The sequence below is a fragment of the Panulirus ornatus genome, chromosome 57, assembly GCF_036320965.1.
Source record: "Panulirus ornatus isolate Po-2019 chromosome 57, ASM3632096v1, whole genome shotgun sequence".
NCBI classification, from domain to species: Eukaryota; Metazoa; Arthropoda; class Malacostraca; order Decapoda; family Palinuridae; genus Panulirus; species Panulirus ornatus.
In genome coordinates, this window is record NC_092280.1 from 16,638,190 (window position 1) to 16,658,524 (window position 20,335).

The window sequence follows — 20,335 nt, forward strand, 5'->3', positions numbered from 1 at the left end:
TTGAATTAATTTCCACCAGACTTACACACCCATCTAAAACTTAACTCTCCAGATGCAAGCCAGACTTGTGTATATACTAAACAACCTGTTTCAAAACATTACAAAAATCACTTCAGCAAATCACAGGAACTACCATGCCCAAGTTGCAATTTCCACAATCGGACATTGAGCAGCTACCCCGAATCTGCCCAACACTCACCCTGCACTCATTATCTCATATCTCAGGGAGTGTTGTTCCAGCTGACGAGGCTGACTTTTCTGAGTTCTGTGAGAATGCCATAAAATGTTTTCTTTGTTTGCATGGTATAAGTTTTAAATTGTATAAAACTGCTTTGAAAAAAGTGGAAGAAAAGTTATTTTTTCATAATTGTATGAAATTTTTCTTCCTGGAATTCTGATTTTGTCATATTATCTCTCCAGATTTATAATCTGAACAGAGGTGTTTGGATGTATATGATATAAAGTACTTAATTTAGTTTGTTATTCTTTCTACCTGAAAGAGTGCACTGTAAATAAGATCATACTTTAAGGTGTGGCACTTCGGCATGAGCTATGATTGCGATGGCTGGTTGGATTTTTCATACTATATTCCCTATAGCTGCAAAATTGGTCATTATATAGAGCAGTAGCAATGCTCATTAAGTACAACTACTTGAACATAAGTATAAGTACCAAGGATATCATTTATATGCATGAGAATGAGCAGTTAGGCAAAAGTACTTAGTATAAGTACTAGCAAACAAAATGATACTAGAACATGTCTATGAATGCAATTCCTTTAGGCCTATCCCCACAGCTTTAAAAGAATTCTTATCTGAATTGCTATGTTGTCCTCCATATTGCCTGTCAATTCATAAGCAATTTTGTCTTAACCTTTTTTATTTATCATGACAGGTTTTTTGCAATCCCTGTTGCTCTAGTTGCTTTTGGCTTTTCTTATTATTCAGCTGTCTCCCTTGGTTTGTTGCCAGTACTGACCTCACAAACTGTATTTTCCAAAGGGTTTTGATCCATTCTGACTAACATAGCATTATTTACCAACCAACCAGGATTTATGTTGCTGAAACAAACCTCATGCTTGTGTTTTGTAAAGTTGTAACATGATTATGAAAGACTAATTTCAATAGATAATCAGCTTTTATGGTACCCATATTGATTTTTTTGTGAGTTAGTGCCTTTAAAAACAAAACTTTTTATAGTGCAACTTTTTATAGCGTATATTCAATTCATTTCATTCACAGACTTTTTTGATTTTTTGCTTCTTGTGAGTAATTTTGTTATGCGTAGTGTTGCTGATGTTAAACAACCAGTATAACCTGTTTTTGTTATATAGTGGTGCCATTCCTGTTGGAAGATTTTTGTGGAAAAATAGGAAGGGGGATATGGGAACGTTATGTGGCAGATTTGTTTTACAGATCCATGAAGAATAGGATTTTTCTTTTATATGAAATCTATTATGCTTTCTCATTCTGTGTCAGAAAAGTTGGAAATATCTGAGTTTTTTAAAGTAATCAGTCCAAATGTATTTTTTTTTAAACATTTTATTAAATAATTTTTTTTTGCTTGTTTAACACTTAACACCCATTTTATGTCAGTGAATTCATTTATGTTATAAATGTTGCATAAATTTATATTAGGCACTTATGCATTTTGGTGAAAATAGAAGGTAACTCTTCATGATAAATAGTTTTATGTGGATATGTAGTGTAGTCAAGAGATACATTCAAGAACGTAAAATTAGACTGCTGAAAAGGGAGAGGTTCCCATCAGATGAGATAAGGATTGTTGAATTGGATTGGTTAGCCAGATTTCCCAGAAGTGAAGATTAGGGGTTCAGTTCCTGAGCACTCACATTCCTTTCATCATGTTTCAAAAGTAGAGGTGCAGGTAGCAACATTATAGGTGTTGTGTGTCACTGGGGTCAGCAACAAGTGTTCCTGAGGTGTGTGTAGTGAAAAGAAAATTGCAGTTTTGGAAGCAAATTAAGACTACTTAGAAGAGAAAGGTATTGGCTAAATGAAACAGCAGTACCCTTGGTGTAGTGGTGAGCACTTTAACCTGAAGAAGCAAAGGTCTTTGGTTAGATTCCTGGATGGTCTTTCCTCTGCTTTATCTTGTTAGTTGTACATAAATAGTTGATGAAATGTGCTCATGGGAGCTCATCTAGAGTGAGGAGAAGAGCAACTCCTTGTCAAAGACAAAAAGGGGTAGCTTTGACATAACAGTTGATATGTTGCTCTAGAAAGCAAAGATCCCAGTTCTGAATACCCATAGGATCATCATGTTTCACATTATTACAAGTGATAGATGTGCAGGAAAGTTTTTTGGCCAGTGCTGTGTTTCACTGAGAACAACAGTGGCCTGTATTATTGAGAAGCAAGGTAAGCACTGTTTACCTTACAAAATTAGCTTTAAGAAAAATGTTAAACTCAAGTCTCAGAATGATTTGATTTTGTTTATTTGTAAATGTGTTGAAATTTGTGAAATCATTAGTGCTTCAAATGCTATCTGTACTCGCAAGACAGGGTTGAATGTAGTTTGGAAAAGAGTCATTGAAAATGTAATAACAGGGTTTGCTACTTGGACATCATCCTATATTGGCCTAATGTTCTGCCAGTGCTGAACATACATTGAAGGCTATTACTTTGCAGTGGTGTCCAATGCCTCCACCCTTATCCAGATGAGTATGATTTACATTGATCAAATATGTTATGAAAAGCATTCATATTCTTGAATTTTCCCTCAGTGATATTTTTTGGTCATAAATCATTTTGTCACTTTAAATATTAGACACACTTGTGTCTGGACAACTCAGCTGATGTATCCCTAGTACTTCACCGTACTTCATACCCCTAGTTTGCACAAATGGTAGGTACAGAGCCAGTCCCTTTTAAGTGTTTTAAGGTGGAGCTGTGATCACTTAGGATATTATCTTCAAATCAAATTAACCTGGAAAGGGCATACAAGGCTTGGCATACAGTGAAATTGCTAGACTTTGTTGATTGAAGACTTCCACTGATATATTGAAAATGGTAAGTCAAATAAAACTTTTTTTTTTTGCATTTGTGGGACAAGTATGTGAAAAAATATATAATTATTCATACTTCAGCTACAATAAGCAAGTGAACTTTGACATTTTTTATGATACTGTTTAAGAATGATATGAATATTTCCTGGATACATGCAATGAAATGAGTGAATGTGCACATGGGAGTACAACCAGGTTGCTGAGGAAGAGGTGGAATCCTTACCAGATGAGACAATGGGGTGGAGGTCCCTACCAGGTGAGACAAGAATGGCCATGGTATATTGGTGAATGTGTCGGGTAAGGAAATCAAGGTTGTGGGCTTGACTTCTGTGTAGTCATCTTCTTTTCAGGGATGTGTGCCAATCACAACACCATGCCAGTCTTGTTTCATGTTGAAGAGACCCTGCACTTCTCCTCATAAGTTTGGTTGAGCTCCAAAAAGTGCATTTTCTGACTAAACTACATTACCACTAGAAATTTTTGTTGCTGGCCTCATAGATGCACAGTTTCTAGACTGTGGTATGCTACATCTTCTTCACTGGTATATATTTTAAAGCACCAAGAACTGAAGCCAGGGCCTTCAGTTCTCCTCAGTGATATGCTATTCAGTACACCATAGCCACTCATGTCTCATATGGCAGGTATCTTTCCCTTTACTCCAGTTGTCTGGTTGTGTTTATATATGTATATTTCTTAATTTTGTTGCATATTTTTGTAACCAGATGACACAAATGATCACCAAGAAATGAATCCAGGATCTTCACCTTTCCAGGGTGATGCACGAACCACTACACTAAGGCCACCCTTGTTTCATATGGTGAGAATGTTTCCTTTCTCCTCAGCAGTCCATTTGATTTTCCATGAGTGCTTCTTTTCGCCTCATTTTACATAACTCTATATATATATATATATATATATATATATATATATATATATATATGTATATATATATATATATATATATATATATATATATATATATATATATATATATATATATATATATATGGTTTATCCCTGGGGATAGGGGAGAAAGAATACTTCCCACGTATTCCCTACGTGTCGTAGAAGGCGACTAAAAGGGGAGGGAGCGGGGGGCTGGAAATCCTCCCCTCTCAATCTTTTTTAATTTTCCAAAAGAAGGAGCAGAGAAGGGGGCCAGGTGAGGATATTCCCTCAATGGCCCAGTCCTCTGTTCTTAACGCTACCTCGCTAACGCGGGAAATGGCGAATAGTTTGAAAAAAATATATATATATATATATATATATATATATATATATATATATATATTTTTTTTTTTTTTTTTTTTTTATACTTTGTCGCTGTCTCCCGCGTTTGCGAGGTAGCGCAAGGAAACAGACGAAAGAAATGGCCCAACCCCTCCCCCATACACATGTACATACACACGTCCACACACGCAAATATACATACCTACACACCTTTCCATGGTTTACCCCAGACGCTTCACATGCCCTGATTCACTCCACTGACAGCACGTCAACCCCTGTATACCACATCGCTCCAATTCACTCTATTCCTTGCCCTCCTTACACCCTCCTGCATGTTCAGGCCCCGATCACACAAAATCTTTTTCACTCCATCTTTCCACCTCCAATTTGGTCTCCCTCTTCTCCTCGTTCCCTCCACCTCCGACACATATATCCTCTTGGTCAATCTTTCCTCACTCATTCTCTCCATGTGACCAAACCATTTCAAAACACCCTCTTCTGCTCTCTCAACCACGCTCTTTTTATTTCCACACATCTCTCTTACCCTTACGTTACTTACTCGATCAAACCACCTCACACCACACATTGTCCTCAAACATCTCATTTCCAGCACATCCATCCTCCTGCGCACAACTCTATCCATAGCCCACGCCTCGCAACCATACAACATTGTTGGAACCACTATTCCTTCAAACATATATATATATATATATATATATATATATTATATTATATTATTATACTTTGACACTGTCTCCATCGTTAGCGAGGTAGTGCAAAGAAACAAAAGAAAGAATGGCCCAACCCACCCACATACACATGTATATACATACACACCCTCACGCGCACATAAACCTACCTATACATTTCAATTTATACATACATAAACATACACAGACACATACATATATACACATGTGGATATTCATACATACTGCCTTCATCCATTCCTGCCACCACCAAGCCACACATGAAATGAAACCCCCTCCCCCTGCGTGCATGCAAGGTAGCGCTAGGAAAAGACAATGAAGGCTACATTCGTTCATACACAGTCTCTAGCTCACATGTGTAATGCACCGAAACCACTGCCCCACAGAAAGCTGTGGGATCTATATATATATATATATATATATATATATATATATATATATATATATATATATATATGTATATCTTTTTCTTTCTTTTAAACTATTCGCCATTTCCCATGTTAGCAAGGTAGCGTTAAGAACAGAGGACTGGGCCTTTTTTGGAATATCCTCACCTGGCCCCCTCTGTTCCTTCTTTTGGAAAATGAAAAAAAAAACGAGAGGGAAGGATTTCCAGCCCCCCCGCTCCCTCCCCTTTTAGTCGCCTTCTACGACACGCAGGGAATACGTGGGAAGTATTCTTAATCCCCTATCCCCAGGGATAATATATATATATATATATATATATATATATATATATATATTTTTTTTTTTTTTTTTTTTGCTTTGTCGCTGTCTCCTGCGTTTGTGAGGTAGCGCAAGGAAACAGACGAAAGAAATGGCCCAACCCACCCCCATACACATGTATATACATACGTCCACACATGCAAATATACATACCTACACAGCTTTCCATGGTTTACCCCAGACGCTTCACATGCCCTGATTCAATCCACTGACGGCACGTCAACCCCAGTATACCACATCGATCCAATTCAATCTATTCCTTGCCCGCCTTTCACCCTCCTGCATGTTCAGGCCCCGATCACTCAAAATCTTTTTCACTCCATCTTTCCATCTAAAATTTGGTCTCCCTCTTCTCCTCGTTCCCTCCACCTCAGACACATATATCCTCTTGGTCAATCTTTCCTCACTCATTCTCTCCATGTGCCCAAACCATTTCAAAACACCCTCTTATGCTCTCTCAACCACACTCTTTTTATTTCCACACATCTCTCGTACCCTTACAGTACTTACTCGATCAAACCACCTCACACCACACATTGTCCTCAAACATCTCATTTCCAGCACATCCATCCTCCTGCGCACAACTCTATCCATAGCCCACGCCTCGCAACCATACAACATTGTTGGAACCACTATTCCTTCAAACGTACCCATTTTTGCTTTCCGAGATAATGTTCTCAACTTCCACGCATTCTTCAAGGCTCCCAGGATTTTCGCCCCCTCCCCCACCCTATGATTCACTTCCGCTTCCATGGTTCCATCCGCTGCCAGATCCACTCCCAGATATCTAAAACACTTTACTTCCTCCAGTTTTTCTCCATTCAAACTTACCTCCCAATTGACTTGACCCTCAACCCTACTGTACCTAATAACCTTGCTCTTATTCACATTTACTCTTAACTTTCTTCTTTCACACACTTTACCAAACTCAGTCACCAGCCTCTGCAGTTTCTCACATCAATCAGCCACCAGCGCTGTATCATCAGCGAACAACAACTGACTCACTTCCCAAGCTCACTCATCCCCAACAGACTTCATACTTGCCCATCTTTCCAAAACTCTTGCATTCACCTCCCTAACAACCCCATCCATAAACAAATTAAACAACCATGGAGACATCACACACCCCTGCCGCAAACCTACATTCACTGAGAACCAGTCACTTTCCTCTCTTCCTACACGTACACATGCCTTACATCCTCGATAAAACCTTTTCACTGCTTCTAACAACTTGCCTCCCACGCCATATATTCTTAATACCTTCCACAGAGCATCTCTATCAACTCTATCATATGCCTTCTCTAGATCCATAAATATTACATACAAATCCATTTTGCTTTTCTAAGTATTTCTCACATACATTCTTTAAAGCAAACACCTGATCCACACATCCTCTATATATATATATATATATATATATATATATATATATATATATATATATATATATATATATATTTATTTGTTTATTTATTATACTTTGTCGCTGTCTCCCGCGTTTGCGAGGTAGCGCAAGGAAACAGACGAAAGAAATGACCCAACCCCCCCCCATACACATGCATATACATACGTCCACACACGCAAATATACATACCTACACAGCTTTCCATGGTTTACCCCAGACGCTTCACATGCCTTGATTCAATCCACTGACAGCACGTCAACCCCGGTATACCACATCGCTCCAATTCACTCTATTCCTTGCCCTCCTTTCACCCTCCTGCATGTTCAGGCCCCGATCACACAAAATCTTTTTCACTCCATCTTTCCACCTCCAATTTGGTCTCCCTCTTCTCCTCGTTCCCTCCACCTCCGACACATATATCCTCTTGGTCAATCTTTCCTCACTCATTCTCTCCATGTGCCCAAACCACTTCAAAACACCCTCTTCTGCTCTCTCAACCACGCTCTTTTTATTTCCACACATCTCTCTTACCCTTATGTTACTCACTCGATCAAACCACCTCACACCACACATTGTCCTCAAACATCTCATTTCCAGCACATCCATCCTCCTGCGCACAACTCTATCTATAGCCCACGCCTCGCAACCATACAACATTGTTGGAACCACTATTCCTTCAAACATACCCATTTTTGCTTTCCGAGATAATGTTCTCGACTTCCACACATTCTTCAAGGCCCCCAGAATTTTCGCCCCCTCCACCACCCTCTGATCCACTTCCGCTTCCATGGTTCCATCCGCTGCCAGATCCACTCCCAGATATCTAAAACACTTCACTTCCTCCAGTTTTTCTCCATTCAAACTCACCTCCCAATTGACTTGACCCTCAACCCTACTGTACCTAATAGCCTTGCTCTTATTCACATTTACTCTTAACTTTCTTCTTCCACACACTTTACCAAACTCAGTCACCAGCTTCTGCCGTTTCTCACATGAATCAGCCACCAGCGCTGTATCATCAGCGAACAACAACTGACTCACTTCCCAAGCTCTCTCATCCACAACAGACTTCATACTTGCCCCTCTTTCCAAAACTCTTGCATTTACCTCCCTAACAACCCCATCCATAAACAAATTAAACAACCATGGAGACATCACACACCCCTGCCGCAAACCTACATTCACTGAGAACCAATCACTCTCCTCTCTTCCTACACGTACACATGCCTTACATCCTCGATAAAAACTTTTCACTGCTTCTAACAACTTGCCTCCCACACCATATATTGTTAATACCTTCCACAGAGCATCTCTATCAACTCTATCATATGCCTTCTCCAGATCCATAAATGCTACATACAAATCCATTTGCTTTTCTAAGTATTTCTCACATACATTCTTCAAAGCAAACACCTGATCCACACATCCTCTACCACTTCTGAAACCACACTGCTCTTCCCCAATCTGATGCTCTGTACATGCCTTCACCCTCTCAATCAATACCCTCCCATATAATTTACCAGGAATACTCAACAAACTTATACCTCTGTAATTTGAGCACTCACTCGTATCCCCTTTGCCTTTGTACATTGGCACTATGCACGCATTCCGCCAATCCTCAGGCACCTCACCATGAGTCATACATACATTAAATAACCTTACCAACCAGTCAACAATACAGTCACCCCCTTTTTTAATAAATTCCACTGCAATACCATCCAAACCTGCTGCCTTGCCGGCTTTCATCTTCCGCAAAGCTTTCACTACCTCTTCTCTGTTTACCAAATCATTTTCCCTAACCCTCTCACTTTGCACACCACCTCGACCAAAACACCCTATATCTGCCACTCTATCATCAAACACATTCAACAAACCTTCAAAATACTCACTCCATCTCCTTCTCACATCACCACTACTTGTTATCACCTCCCCATTTGCGCCCTTCACTGAAGTTCCTATTTGCTCCCTTGTCTTACGCACTTTATTTACCTCCTTCCAGAACATCTTTTTATTCTCCCTAAAATTTAATGATACCCTCTCACCCCAACTCTCATTTGCCCTTTTTTTTACCTCTTGCACCTTTCTCTTGACCTCCTGTCTCTTTCTTTTATACATCTCCCACTCAATTGCATTTTTTCCCTGCAAAAATTGTCCAAATGCCTCTCTCTTCTCTTTCACTAATACTCTTACTTCTTCATCCCACCACTCACTACCCTTTCTAATCAACCCACCTCCCACTCTTCTCATGCCACAAGCATCTTTTGCGCAATCCATCACTGATTCCCTAAATACATCCCATTCCTCCCCCACTCCCCTTACTTCCATTGTTCTCACCTTTTTCCATTCTGTACTCAGTCTCTCCTGGTACTTCCTCACACAGGTCTCCTTCCCAAGCTCACTTACTCTCACCACCCTCTTCACCCCAACATTCACTCTTCTTTTCTGAAAACCCATACAAATCTTCACCTTAGCCTCCACAAGATAATGATCAGACATCCCTCCAGTTGCACATCTCAGCACATTAACATCCAAAAGTCTCTCTTTCGCACGCCTGTCAATTAACACGTAATCCAATAACGCTCTCTGGCCATCTCTCCTACTTACATAAGTATACTTATGTATATCTCGCTTTTTAAACCAGGTATTCCCAATCATCAGTCCTTTTTCAGCACATAAATCTACAAGCTCTTCACCATTTCCATTTACAACACTGAACACCCCATGTATACCAATTATTCCCTCAACTGCCACATTACTCACCTTTGCATTCAAATCACCCATCACTATAACCCGGTCTCGTGCATCAAAACCACTAACACACTCATTCAGCTGCTCCCAAAACACTTGCCTCTCATGATCTTTCTTCTCATGCCCAGGTGCATATGCACCAATAATCACCCACCTCTTTCCATCAACTTTCAGTTTTACCCATATTAATCGGGAATTTACTTTCTTACATTCTATCACATACTCCCACAACTCCTGTTTCAGGAGTATTGCTACTCCTTCCCTTGCTCTTGTCCTCTCACTAACCCATGACTTTACTCCCCAGACATTCCCAAACCACTCTTCCCCTTTACCCTTGAGCTTCGTTTCACTCAGAGCCAAAACATCCAGGTTCCTTTCCTCAAACATACTACCTATCTCTCCTTTTTTCACATCTTGGTTACATCCACACACATTTAGGCACCCCACTCTGAGCCTTCGAGGAGGATGAGCACTCCCCGCGTGACTCCTTCTTCTGTTTCCCATTTTAGAAAGTTAATACAAGGAGGGGAGGATTTCTGGCCCCCCGCTCCCGTCCCCTCTAGTCGCTTTCTACGACACGCGAGGAATACATGGGAAGTATTCTTTCACCCCTATCCCCAGGGATAATATACACATATATATACACACACACACACACACACACACACACACACACACACACACACACACACACACACACACACATACATATATATACATATGAAAAATGTAAGAAACAATTTAGAAACTGAAACTTCTAGCTTGAAATGAATGAAAAAATGAATGTCACATAATGGTTCAACCTCTGGCTATGGAAAAAGGAAATGTATAATTTATTTACACAAACGTCAATAGCAGTTCTCATCAATTTAACCACTGTATCAATAAGCTTCAATGTCTAAGCTACATTTTTCTCGAATTTCACTATTTTCTTGTCAAAACACCATGTATGAAAACTATCACTCCAGTAACACAACTATAAACATTTACTTCCCCTTTAAAAAAAAGTTCTAGGGAAGTCTGTCTCGATACACTGCGGGAAACTCTACCACCTGGCGAGGTTTGTGTTGCAATGGTTCCCGATTCACAAACGTAGTAGCATCACTGGTGGGCCAAGATAGTTCCGTTTGCGTTTCCGTTTCCGTTTTATATATATAGAAAGATGGTGGTTGGTTATCTGGGCATTAGACCTGTCACCTGCCAGGGTCATTTAAGGCCGTCGGCATCAAACTGGATCCATCAACTGAAAAATTTGAACATTTTCCTCAGGCGTTACGGATAATTGTAAGACAATGAGCTGGCGTGGTTGGTGGGCGTGAGCGGCGCCCGGTGGGCGGTGGTGAACGGGCCGGGGGCGGTGGAGAAGATGGCCGCCTTGCATGACCTCCTCCCAGAGGGTACCCTGCGGAAGGTGTGGTGGATGACCCACTCCCTCCAGAGTCCGTCTCTCACGCATCTCCTCGAGGCAAAACCCATACCGCCCCGCCAAATGGGTGCTGAGGCCCGCACCACAGTGGCCATGATCTTCATGTCCTCAGGCACAACGGGTCGACCGAAGGGTGTCATGCTTTCACATACCAGCCTCATCATGCCTTATATCTGCAACAGGTACCTGATGAGCCTGATTGAAGGTGGGAATTTAGTAATGAAGATGGTGTACCAGGCTGCACTGATCATTCTACCCCTCCATCACATGTATGGGTATGCAATCATGATGAACACCATCTTCTTCGGTGGCACTGCCATCCTCCTCCCAAATTTCTCACCCAAGAAGTTCTTTAAAACAATTGAGGAGTTTAAGATTACATTATGCCCACTGGTGCCCCATATTGCCAACTTTTTATCTGAGACGCCACTCCTGCACCAGTATGATATATCATCCATCATAGGCTTCAACTCTGCGGCTGCACCTATCTCTCCTGTCACTCTCTCTACAGTAAAGGAGAAAACAGGGAAGGGGTTTGGTACGACCTATGGGATGACTGAGGCAGCAGTCATCTGCAGCAATAATGAAAGGCTAGGCTTTAAGCCAGGGGCAGTTGGTCGTGTCTTTCCTCATTCCCAGGTCAAGGTGGTAGACACTGAGAGTGGACAAATGCTAGCTGAGGGTCAGGAGGGAGAAGTGTGTGTGCAGGGACCCAATCGCATGTTAGGCTACATCAATGATCCCAAGGCCACTGCTGCTGCCATTGATGTTGATGGCTGGCTCCATACAGGTGATCTGGGCTACTATGATCAGGACAACTTCCTCTTCCTCACTGACAGGAGCAGAGATATCATCAAAGTCAAAGGACTGCAGGGAGAGGACGCGGGAAACGGCGATCAAATTTAAAGAGGGAAGTCAGCACCACAAGTAAAGCATCCTCCTCGAAGGCTCAGAGTGGGGTGCCTAAATGTGTGTGGATGTAACCAAGATGTGAAGAACCTTACTGGAAAAACAATCACTCTTGAAGTAGAACCTTCAGACACAATTGAAAATGTGAAGGAAAATAGTGAAATTGGAGAAAAATGTAGCTTAGACATTGAAGCTTATTGATACAGTGGTTAAATTGATGAGAACTGCTATTGACGTTTGTGTAAATAAATTATACATTTCCTTTTTTCCATAGCCATAGGTTGAACCATTATGTGACATTCATTTTTTTCATTCATTTCAAGCTAGAAGTTTCAGTTTTCTAAATTGTTTCTTACATTTCTCATATGTATATATATGTATGTGTGTGTGTGTGTATGTGTGCGTATGTGTGTGTATGTATGTGTATGTGTATATGTATATATATATGTATATTATCCCTGGGGATAGGGGTGAAAGAATACTTCCCACGTATTCCTCGCGTGTCGTAGAAAGCGACTAGAGGGGACGGGAGCGGGGGGGCCAGAAATCCTCCCCTCCTTGTATTAACTTTCTAAAATGGGAAACAGAAGAAGGAGTCACGCGGGGAGTGCTCATCCTCCTCGAAGGCTCAGAGTGGGGTGCCTAAATGTGTGTGGATGTAACCAAGATGTGAAAAAAGGAGAGATAGGTAGTATGTTTGAGGAAAGGAACCTGGATGTTTTGGCTCTGAGTGAAACGAAGCTCAAGGGTAAAGGGGAAGAGTGGTTTGGGAATGTCTGGGGAGTAAAGTCAGGGGTTAGTGAGAGGACAAGAGCAAGGGAAGGAGTAGCAATACTCCTGAAACAGGAGTTGTGGGAGTATGTGATAGAGTGTAAGAAAGTAAATTCTCGATTAATATGGGTAAAACTGAAAGTTGATGGAGAGAGGTGGGTGATTATTGGTGCATATGCACCTGGGCATGAGAAGAAAGATCATGAGGGGCAAGTGTTTTGGGAGCAGCTGAATGAGTGTATTAGTGGTTTTGATGCACGAGACCGGGTCATAGTGATGGGTGATTTGAATGCAAAGGTGAGTAATGTGGCAGTTGAGGGAATAATTGGTATACATGGGGTGTTCAGTGTTGTAAATGGAAATGGTGAAGAGCTTGTAGATTTATGTGCTGAAAAAGGACTGATGATTGGGAATACCTGGTTTAAAAAGCGAGATATACATAAGTATACTTATGTAAGTAGGAGAGATGGCCAGAGAGCGTTATTGGATTACGTGTTAATTGACAGGCGTGCGAAAGAGAGACTTTTGGATGTTAATGTGCTGAGAGGTGCAACTGGAGGGATGTCTGATCATTATCTTGTGGAGGCTAAGGTGAAGATTTGTATGGGTTTTCAGAAAAGAAGAGTGAATGTTGGGGTGAAGAGGGTGGTGAGAGTAAGTGAGCTTGAGAAAGAGACCTGTGTGAGGAAGTACCAGGAGAGACTGAGTACAGAATGGAAAAAGGTGAGAACAATGGAAGTAAGGGGAGTGGGGGAGGAATGGGATGTATTTAGGGAATCAGTGATGGATTGCGCAAAAGATGCTTGTGGCATGAGAAGAGTGGGAGGTGGGTTGATTAGAAAGGGTAGTGAGTGGTGGGATGAAGAAGTAAGAGTATTAGTGAAAGAGAAGAGAGAGGCATTTGGACGATTTTTGCAGGGAAAAAATGCAATTGAGTGGGAGATGTATAAAAGAAAGAGACAGGAGGTCAAGAGAAAGGTGCAAGAGGTGAAAAAAAGGGCAAATGAGAGTTGGGGCGAGAGAGTATCATTAAATTTTAGGGAGAATAAAAAGATGTTCTGGAAGGAGGTAAATAAAGTGCGTAAGACAAGGGAGCAAATGGGAACTTCAGTGAAGGGCGCAAATGGGGAGGTGAAAACAAGTAGTGGTGATGTGAGAAGGAGATGGAGTGAGTATTTTGAAGGTTTGTTGAATGTGTTTGATGATAGAGTGGCAGATATAGGGTGTTTTGGTCGAGGTGGTGTGCAAAGTGAGAGGGTTAGGGAAAATGATTTGGTAAACAGAGAAGAGGTAGTGAAAGCTTTGCGGAAGATGAAAGCCGGCAAGGCAGCAGGTTTGGATGGTATTGCAGTGGAATTTATTAAAAAAGGGGGTGACTGTATTGTTGACTGGTTGGTAAGGTTATTTAATGTATGTATGACTCATGGTGAGGTGCCTGAGGATTGGCGGAATGCGTGCATAGTGTCATTGTACAAAGGCAAAGGGGATAAGAGTGAGTGCTCAAATTACAGAGGTATAAGTTTGTTGAGTATTCCTGATAAATTATATGGGAGGGTATTGATTGAGAGGGTGAAGGCATGTACAGAGCATCAGATTGGGGAAGAGCAGTGTGGTTTCAGAAGTGGTAGAGGATGTGTGGATCAGGTGTTTGCTTTGAAGAATGTATGTGAGAAATACTTAGAAAAGCAAATGGATTTGTATGTAGCATTTATGGATCTGGAGAAGGCATATGATAGAGTTGATAGAGATGCTCTGTGGAAGGTATTAAGAATATATGGTGTGGGAGGCAAGTTGTTAGAAGCAGTGAAAAGTTTTTATCGAGGATGTAAGGCATGTGTACGTGTAGGAAGAGAGGAAAGTGATTGGTTCTCAGTGAATGTAGGTTTGCGGCAGGGGTGTGTGATGTCTCCATGGTTGTTTAATTTGTTTATGGATGGAGTTGTTAGGGAGGTAAATGCAAGAGTTTTGGAAAGAGGGGCAAGTATGAAGTCTGTTGGGGATGAGAGAGCCTGGGAAGTGAGTCAGTTGTTGTTCGCTGATGATACAGCGCTGGTGGCTGATTCATGTGAGAAACTGCAGAAGCTGGTGACTGAGTTTGGAAAAGTGTGTGAAAGAAGAAAGTTAAGAGTAAATGTGAATAAGAGCAAGGTTATTAGGTACAGTAGGGTTGAGGGTCAAGTCAATTGGGAGGTGAGTTTGAATGGATAAAAACTGGAGGAAGTGAAGTGTTTTAGATATCTGGGAGTGGATCTGGCAGCGGATGGAACCATGGAAGCGGAAGTGGATCATAGGGTGGGGGAGGGGGCGAAAATCCTGGGGGCCTTGAAGAATGTGTGGAAGTCGAGAACATTATCTCGGAAAGCAAAAATGGGTATGTTTGAAGGAATAGTGGTTCCAACAATGTTGTATGGTTGCGAGGCGTGAGCTATGGATAAAGTTGTGTGCAGGAGGATGGATGTGCTGGAAATGAGATGTTTGATGACAATGTGTGGTGTGAGGTGGTTTGATCGAGTGAGTAACGTAAGGGTAAGAGAGATGTGTGGTAATAAAAAGAGCGTGGTTGAGAGAGCAGAAGAGGGTGTTTTAAAGTGGTTTGGGTACATGGAGAGAATGAGTGAGGAGAGATTGACCAAGAAGATATATGTGTCGGAGGTGGAGGGAACAAGGAGAAGAGGGAGACCAAATTGGAGGTGGAAGGATGGAGTGAAAAGGATTTTGTGTGATCGGGGCCTGAACATGCAGGAGGGTGAAAGGAGGGCAAGGAATAGAGTGAATTGGAGCGATGTGGTATACCGGGGTTGACGTGCTGTCAGTGGATTGAATCGGGGCATGTGAAGCGTCTGGGGTAAACCATGGAAAGCTGTGTAGGTATGTATATTTGCGTGTGTGGACGTATGTATATACATGTGTATGGGGGGGGGTTGGGCCATTTCTTTCGTCTGTTTCCTTGCGCTACCTCGCAAACGCGGGAGACAGCGACAAAGTATAATAAATAAATAAAAAAAATATATATATATATATATATATATATATATTTTTTTTTTTCATACTATTCGCCATTTCCCGTGTTAGCGAGGTAGCGTTAAGAACAAAGGACTGGGCCTTTGAGGGAATATCCTCATCTGGCCCCCTTCTCTGTTCCTTCTTTGGGAAAAAAAAAGAAAAAAAAACAAGAGGGGAGGATTTCCAGCCCCCCGCTCCCTTCCCTTTTAGTCACCTTCTACAACACGCAGGGAATACGTGGGAAGTATTCTTTCTCACCTATCCCCATGGATAAATATATATATATATATATATATATATATATATATATATATATATATATATATTATTTTTTTTTTTTCATTCTACTTTGTCGCTGTTTCCCGCGTTTGCGAGGTAGCGCAAGGAAACAGACGAAAGAAATGGCCCAACCCCCCCCATACACATGCATATACATACGTCCACACACGCAAATATACATACCTACACAGCTTTCCATGGTTTACCCCAGACGCTTCACATGCCTTGATTCAATCCACTGACAGCACGTCAACCCCGGTATACCACATCGCTCCAATTCACTCTATTCCTTGCCCTCCTTTCACCCTCCTGCATGTTCAGGCCCCGATCACACAAAATCTTTTTCACTCCATCTTTCCACCTCCAATTTGGTCTCCCTCTTCTCCTCGTTCCCTCCACCTCCGACACATATATCCTCTTGGTCAATCTTTCCTCTCTCATTCTCTCCATGTGCCCAAACCACTTCAAAACACCCTCTTCTGCTCTCTCAACCACGCTCTTTTTATTTCCACACATCTCTCTTACCCTTATGTTACTCACTCGATCAAACCACCTCACACCACACATTGTCCTCAAACATCTCATTTCCAGCACATCCATCCTCCTGCGCACAACTCTATCTATAGCCCACGCCTCGCAACCATACAACATTGTTGGAACCACTATTCCTTCAAACATACCCATTTTTGCTTTCCGAGATAATGTTCTCGACTTCCACACATTCTTCAAGGCCCCCAGAATTTTCGACCCCTCCCCCACCCTATGATCCACTTCCACTTCCATGGTTCCATCCGCTGCCAGATCCACTCCCAGATATCTAAAACACTTCACTTCCTCCAGTTTTTCTCCATTCAAACTCACCTCCCAATTGACTTGACCCTCAACCCTACTGTACCTAATAACCTTGCTCTTATTCACATTTACTCTTAACTTTCTTCTTCCACACACTTTACCAAACTCAGTCACCAGCTTCTGCAGTTTCTCACATGAATCAGCCACCAGCGCTGTATCATCAGCGAACAACAACTGACTCACTTCCCAAGCTCTCTCATCCCCAACAGACTTCATACTTGCCCCTCTTTCCAAAACTCTTGCATTTACCTCCCCAACAACCCCATCCATAAACAAATTAAACAACCATGGAGACATCACACACCCCTGCCGCAAACCTACATTCACCGAGAACCAATCACTCTCCTCTCTTCCTACACGTACACATGCCTTACATCCTCGATAAAAACTTTTCACTGCTTCTAACATATATATATATATATATATATATATATATATATATATATATATATATATATATATATATGTATGTATATGGTTGGAGAGAGATGGGTGATTATTGGTGCATATGCACCTGGGCATGAGAAGAAAGTTCATGAGAAGCAAGTATTTTGGGAGCAGCTGAGTGAGTGTGTTAGTAGTTTTGTTGCACAAGACCAGGTTATAGTGATGGGTGATTTGAATGCAAAGGTGAATAATGTAGCAGTTGAGGGAATAATTGGTGTACATGGGATGTTCAGTGTTGTAAATGGAAATGGTGAAGAGCTTGTAGATTTATGTGCTGAAAAAGGACTGGTGATTGGGAATACCTGGTTTAAAAAGAAAGATATACATAATTATGCTTATGTAAGTAGGAGAGATGGCCAGAGAGCGTTATTGGATTACATGTTAAGTGATAGGCGCACGAAAGAGATTTTTGGATATTATTTTGCTGAGAGGTGCAACTGGAGGGATGTCTGATCATTATCTTGTAGAGGCAAAGGTGAAGATTTGTAGAGGTTTTCAGAAAAGAAGAGAGAATGTTGGGGTGAAGAGAGTGGTGAGAGTAAGTGAGCTTGGGAAGGAGATTTGTGTGTGGAAGTACCAGGAGAGACTGAGTACAGAATGGAAAAAGGTGAGAACGAGGGACGTAAGGGGAGTCTGGGAGGAATGGGATGTCTTTAGGGAAGCAGTGATGGCTTGCGCAAAAGATGCTTGTGGCATGAGAAGTGTGGGAGGTGGGCAGATTAGAAAGGATAGTGAGTGGTGGGATGAAGAAGTAAGATTATTAGTGAAAGAGAAGAGAGAGGCTTTTGGATGATTTTTGCAGGAAAAAATGCAAATGAGTGGGAGATGTATAAAAGAAAGAGGCAGGATGTAAAGAGAAAGGTGCAAGAGGTGAAAAAGAGGACAAATGAGAGTTGGGGTGAGAGAGTATCCTTGAATTTTAGGGAGAATAAAAGGATCTATTGGAAGGAGGTAAATAAAGTGCATAAGACAAGGGAACAAATGGGAACATCAGTGAAGGGGGCTAATGGGGAGGTGATAACAAGTTGTGGTGATGTGAGAAGGAGATGGAGTGAGTATTTTGAAGGTTTGTTGAATGTTTGATGATAAAGTGGTAGATATAGGGTGTTTTAGTCGAGATGGTGTGCAATGTGAGAGGGTTAGGGAGAATGATTTGGTAAACAGAGAAGAGGTAGTAAAAGCTTTGCAGAAGATGAAAGCCGGCAAGGCAGCAGGTTTGGATGGTATTGCAGTGAAATTTATTAAAAAACTGGATGACTATATATTTGACTGGTTGGTAAGGTTATTTGATGTATGTGTGACTCATGGTGAGGTGCCTGAGGATTGGTGGAATGCTTGCATACTGCCATTGTACTAAGGCAAAGGGGATTAAAGTGAGTGCTCAAATTACAGAGGTATAAGTTTGTTGAGTATTCCTGGTAAATTATATGGGAGGGTATTGATTAAGAGGGTGAAGGCATGTACAGAGCATCAGATTGGGGAAGAGCAGTGTGGTTTCAGAAGTGGTAGAGGATGTGTGGATCAAGTGTTTGCTTTGAAGAATGTATGTGAGAAATACTTAGAAAAGCAAATGGATTTGTATGTAGCATTTATGGATCTGGAGAAGGCATATGATAGAGTTGATAGAGATGCTCTGTGGAAGGTATTAAGAATATATTGTGTGGGAGGCAAGTTGTTAGAAGCAGTGAAAAGTTTTTATCGAGGATTTAAGGCATGTGTACGTGTAGGAAGAGAGTAAAGTGATTGGTTCTCAGTGAATGCTGGTTTATAGCCGGGGTGTGTGATGTCTCCATGGTTGTTTAATGTGTTTATGGATGGGGTTGTTGGTGAGGTGAATGCAAGAGTTTTGGAAAGACGGGTAAGTATGCAGTCTGTTGGGGATGAGAGAGCTTGGGAAGTGAGTCAGTTGTTGTTCGCTGATGATACAGCGCTGGTGGCTGATTTGGGTGAGAAACTGCAGAAGCTGGTGACTGAGTCTGGTAAAGTGTGTGAAAGAAGAAAGGTGCGAGTAAATGTGAATAAGAGCAAGGTTTTTAGGTACAGTAGGGTTGAAGGTCAAGTCAATTGGGAGGTAAGTTTGAATGGAGAAAAACTGGAGGAAGTGAAGTGTTTTAGATATATGGGAGTGGATTTGGCAGTGGAGGGAACCATGGAAGCAGAAGTGAATCATAGGGTAGGGGAGGGGGCGAAAGTTGTGGGAGCATTGAAAAATGTGTTGGAAGTCGAGAATGTTATCTCGGAAAGCAAAAATGGGTATGTTTGAAGAAATAGTGGTTCCAACTGTGTTATATGGTTGCGAGGTGTGGGCTATAGATAGAGTTGTGCGGAGGAGGGTGGATATGCTAGAAATGAGATGTTTGAGGATACTATGTGGTGTGAGGTGGCTTGATCGAGTAGTTAATGAAAGGGTAAGAGAGATGTGTGGTAATAAAAGGAGTATGATTGTGAGAGCAGAAGAGGGTGTTTTAATTAAATGGTTTGGTCACATGGAGGGAATGAGTGAGGAAAGATTGACCAAGAGGATATATGTGTCAGAGGTGGAGGGAACAAGGAGAAGTGGGAGACCAAATTGTAGGTGAAAAGATGGAGTGAAAAAGATTTTGAGTGGTCGGGGCCTGAACATGCAGGAGGGTGAAAGGCATGCAAGGAATAGAGTGAATTGGAACGATGTGGTATACCGGGGTCGACATGTTGTCGATGGATTGAACCAGGGCATGTGAAGCGTCTGGTGTAAACCATGGAAAGTTTTTTTGGGCCTGGATGTGGAAAGGGAGCAGTGGTTTCGGTGCATTATACATGAC

At 41.6% G+C, this 20,335-nt stretch overlaps 2 protein-coding genes across 2 annotated transcripts in view; both read left to right on the forward strand.

The window, feature by feature from the left end:
* LOC139766186 (voltage-dependent T-type calcium channel subunit alpha-1G-like) overlaps positions 1 to 20,335 on the forward strand; it is a 1,124,919-nt gene that overhangs the window by 368,370 nt on the left and 736,214 nt on the right. The gene's annotated exons all lie outside the window — the stretch shown is intronic.
* Positions 11,140 to 12,194, forward strand: LOC139766198 (uncharacterized). The gene has a single exon (XM_071694482.1). The coding sequence runs from the start codon at positions 11,214 to 11,216 to the stop codon at positions 12,177 to 12,179; it is 966 nt and encodes a 321-aa protein (XP_071550583.1). The 5' UTR covers positions 11,140 to 11,213; the 3' UTR covers positions 12,180 to 12,194.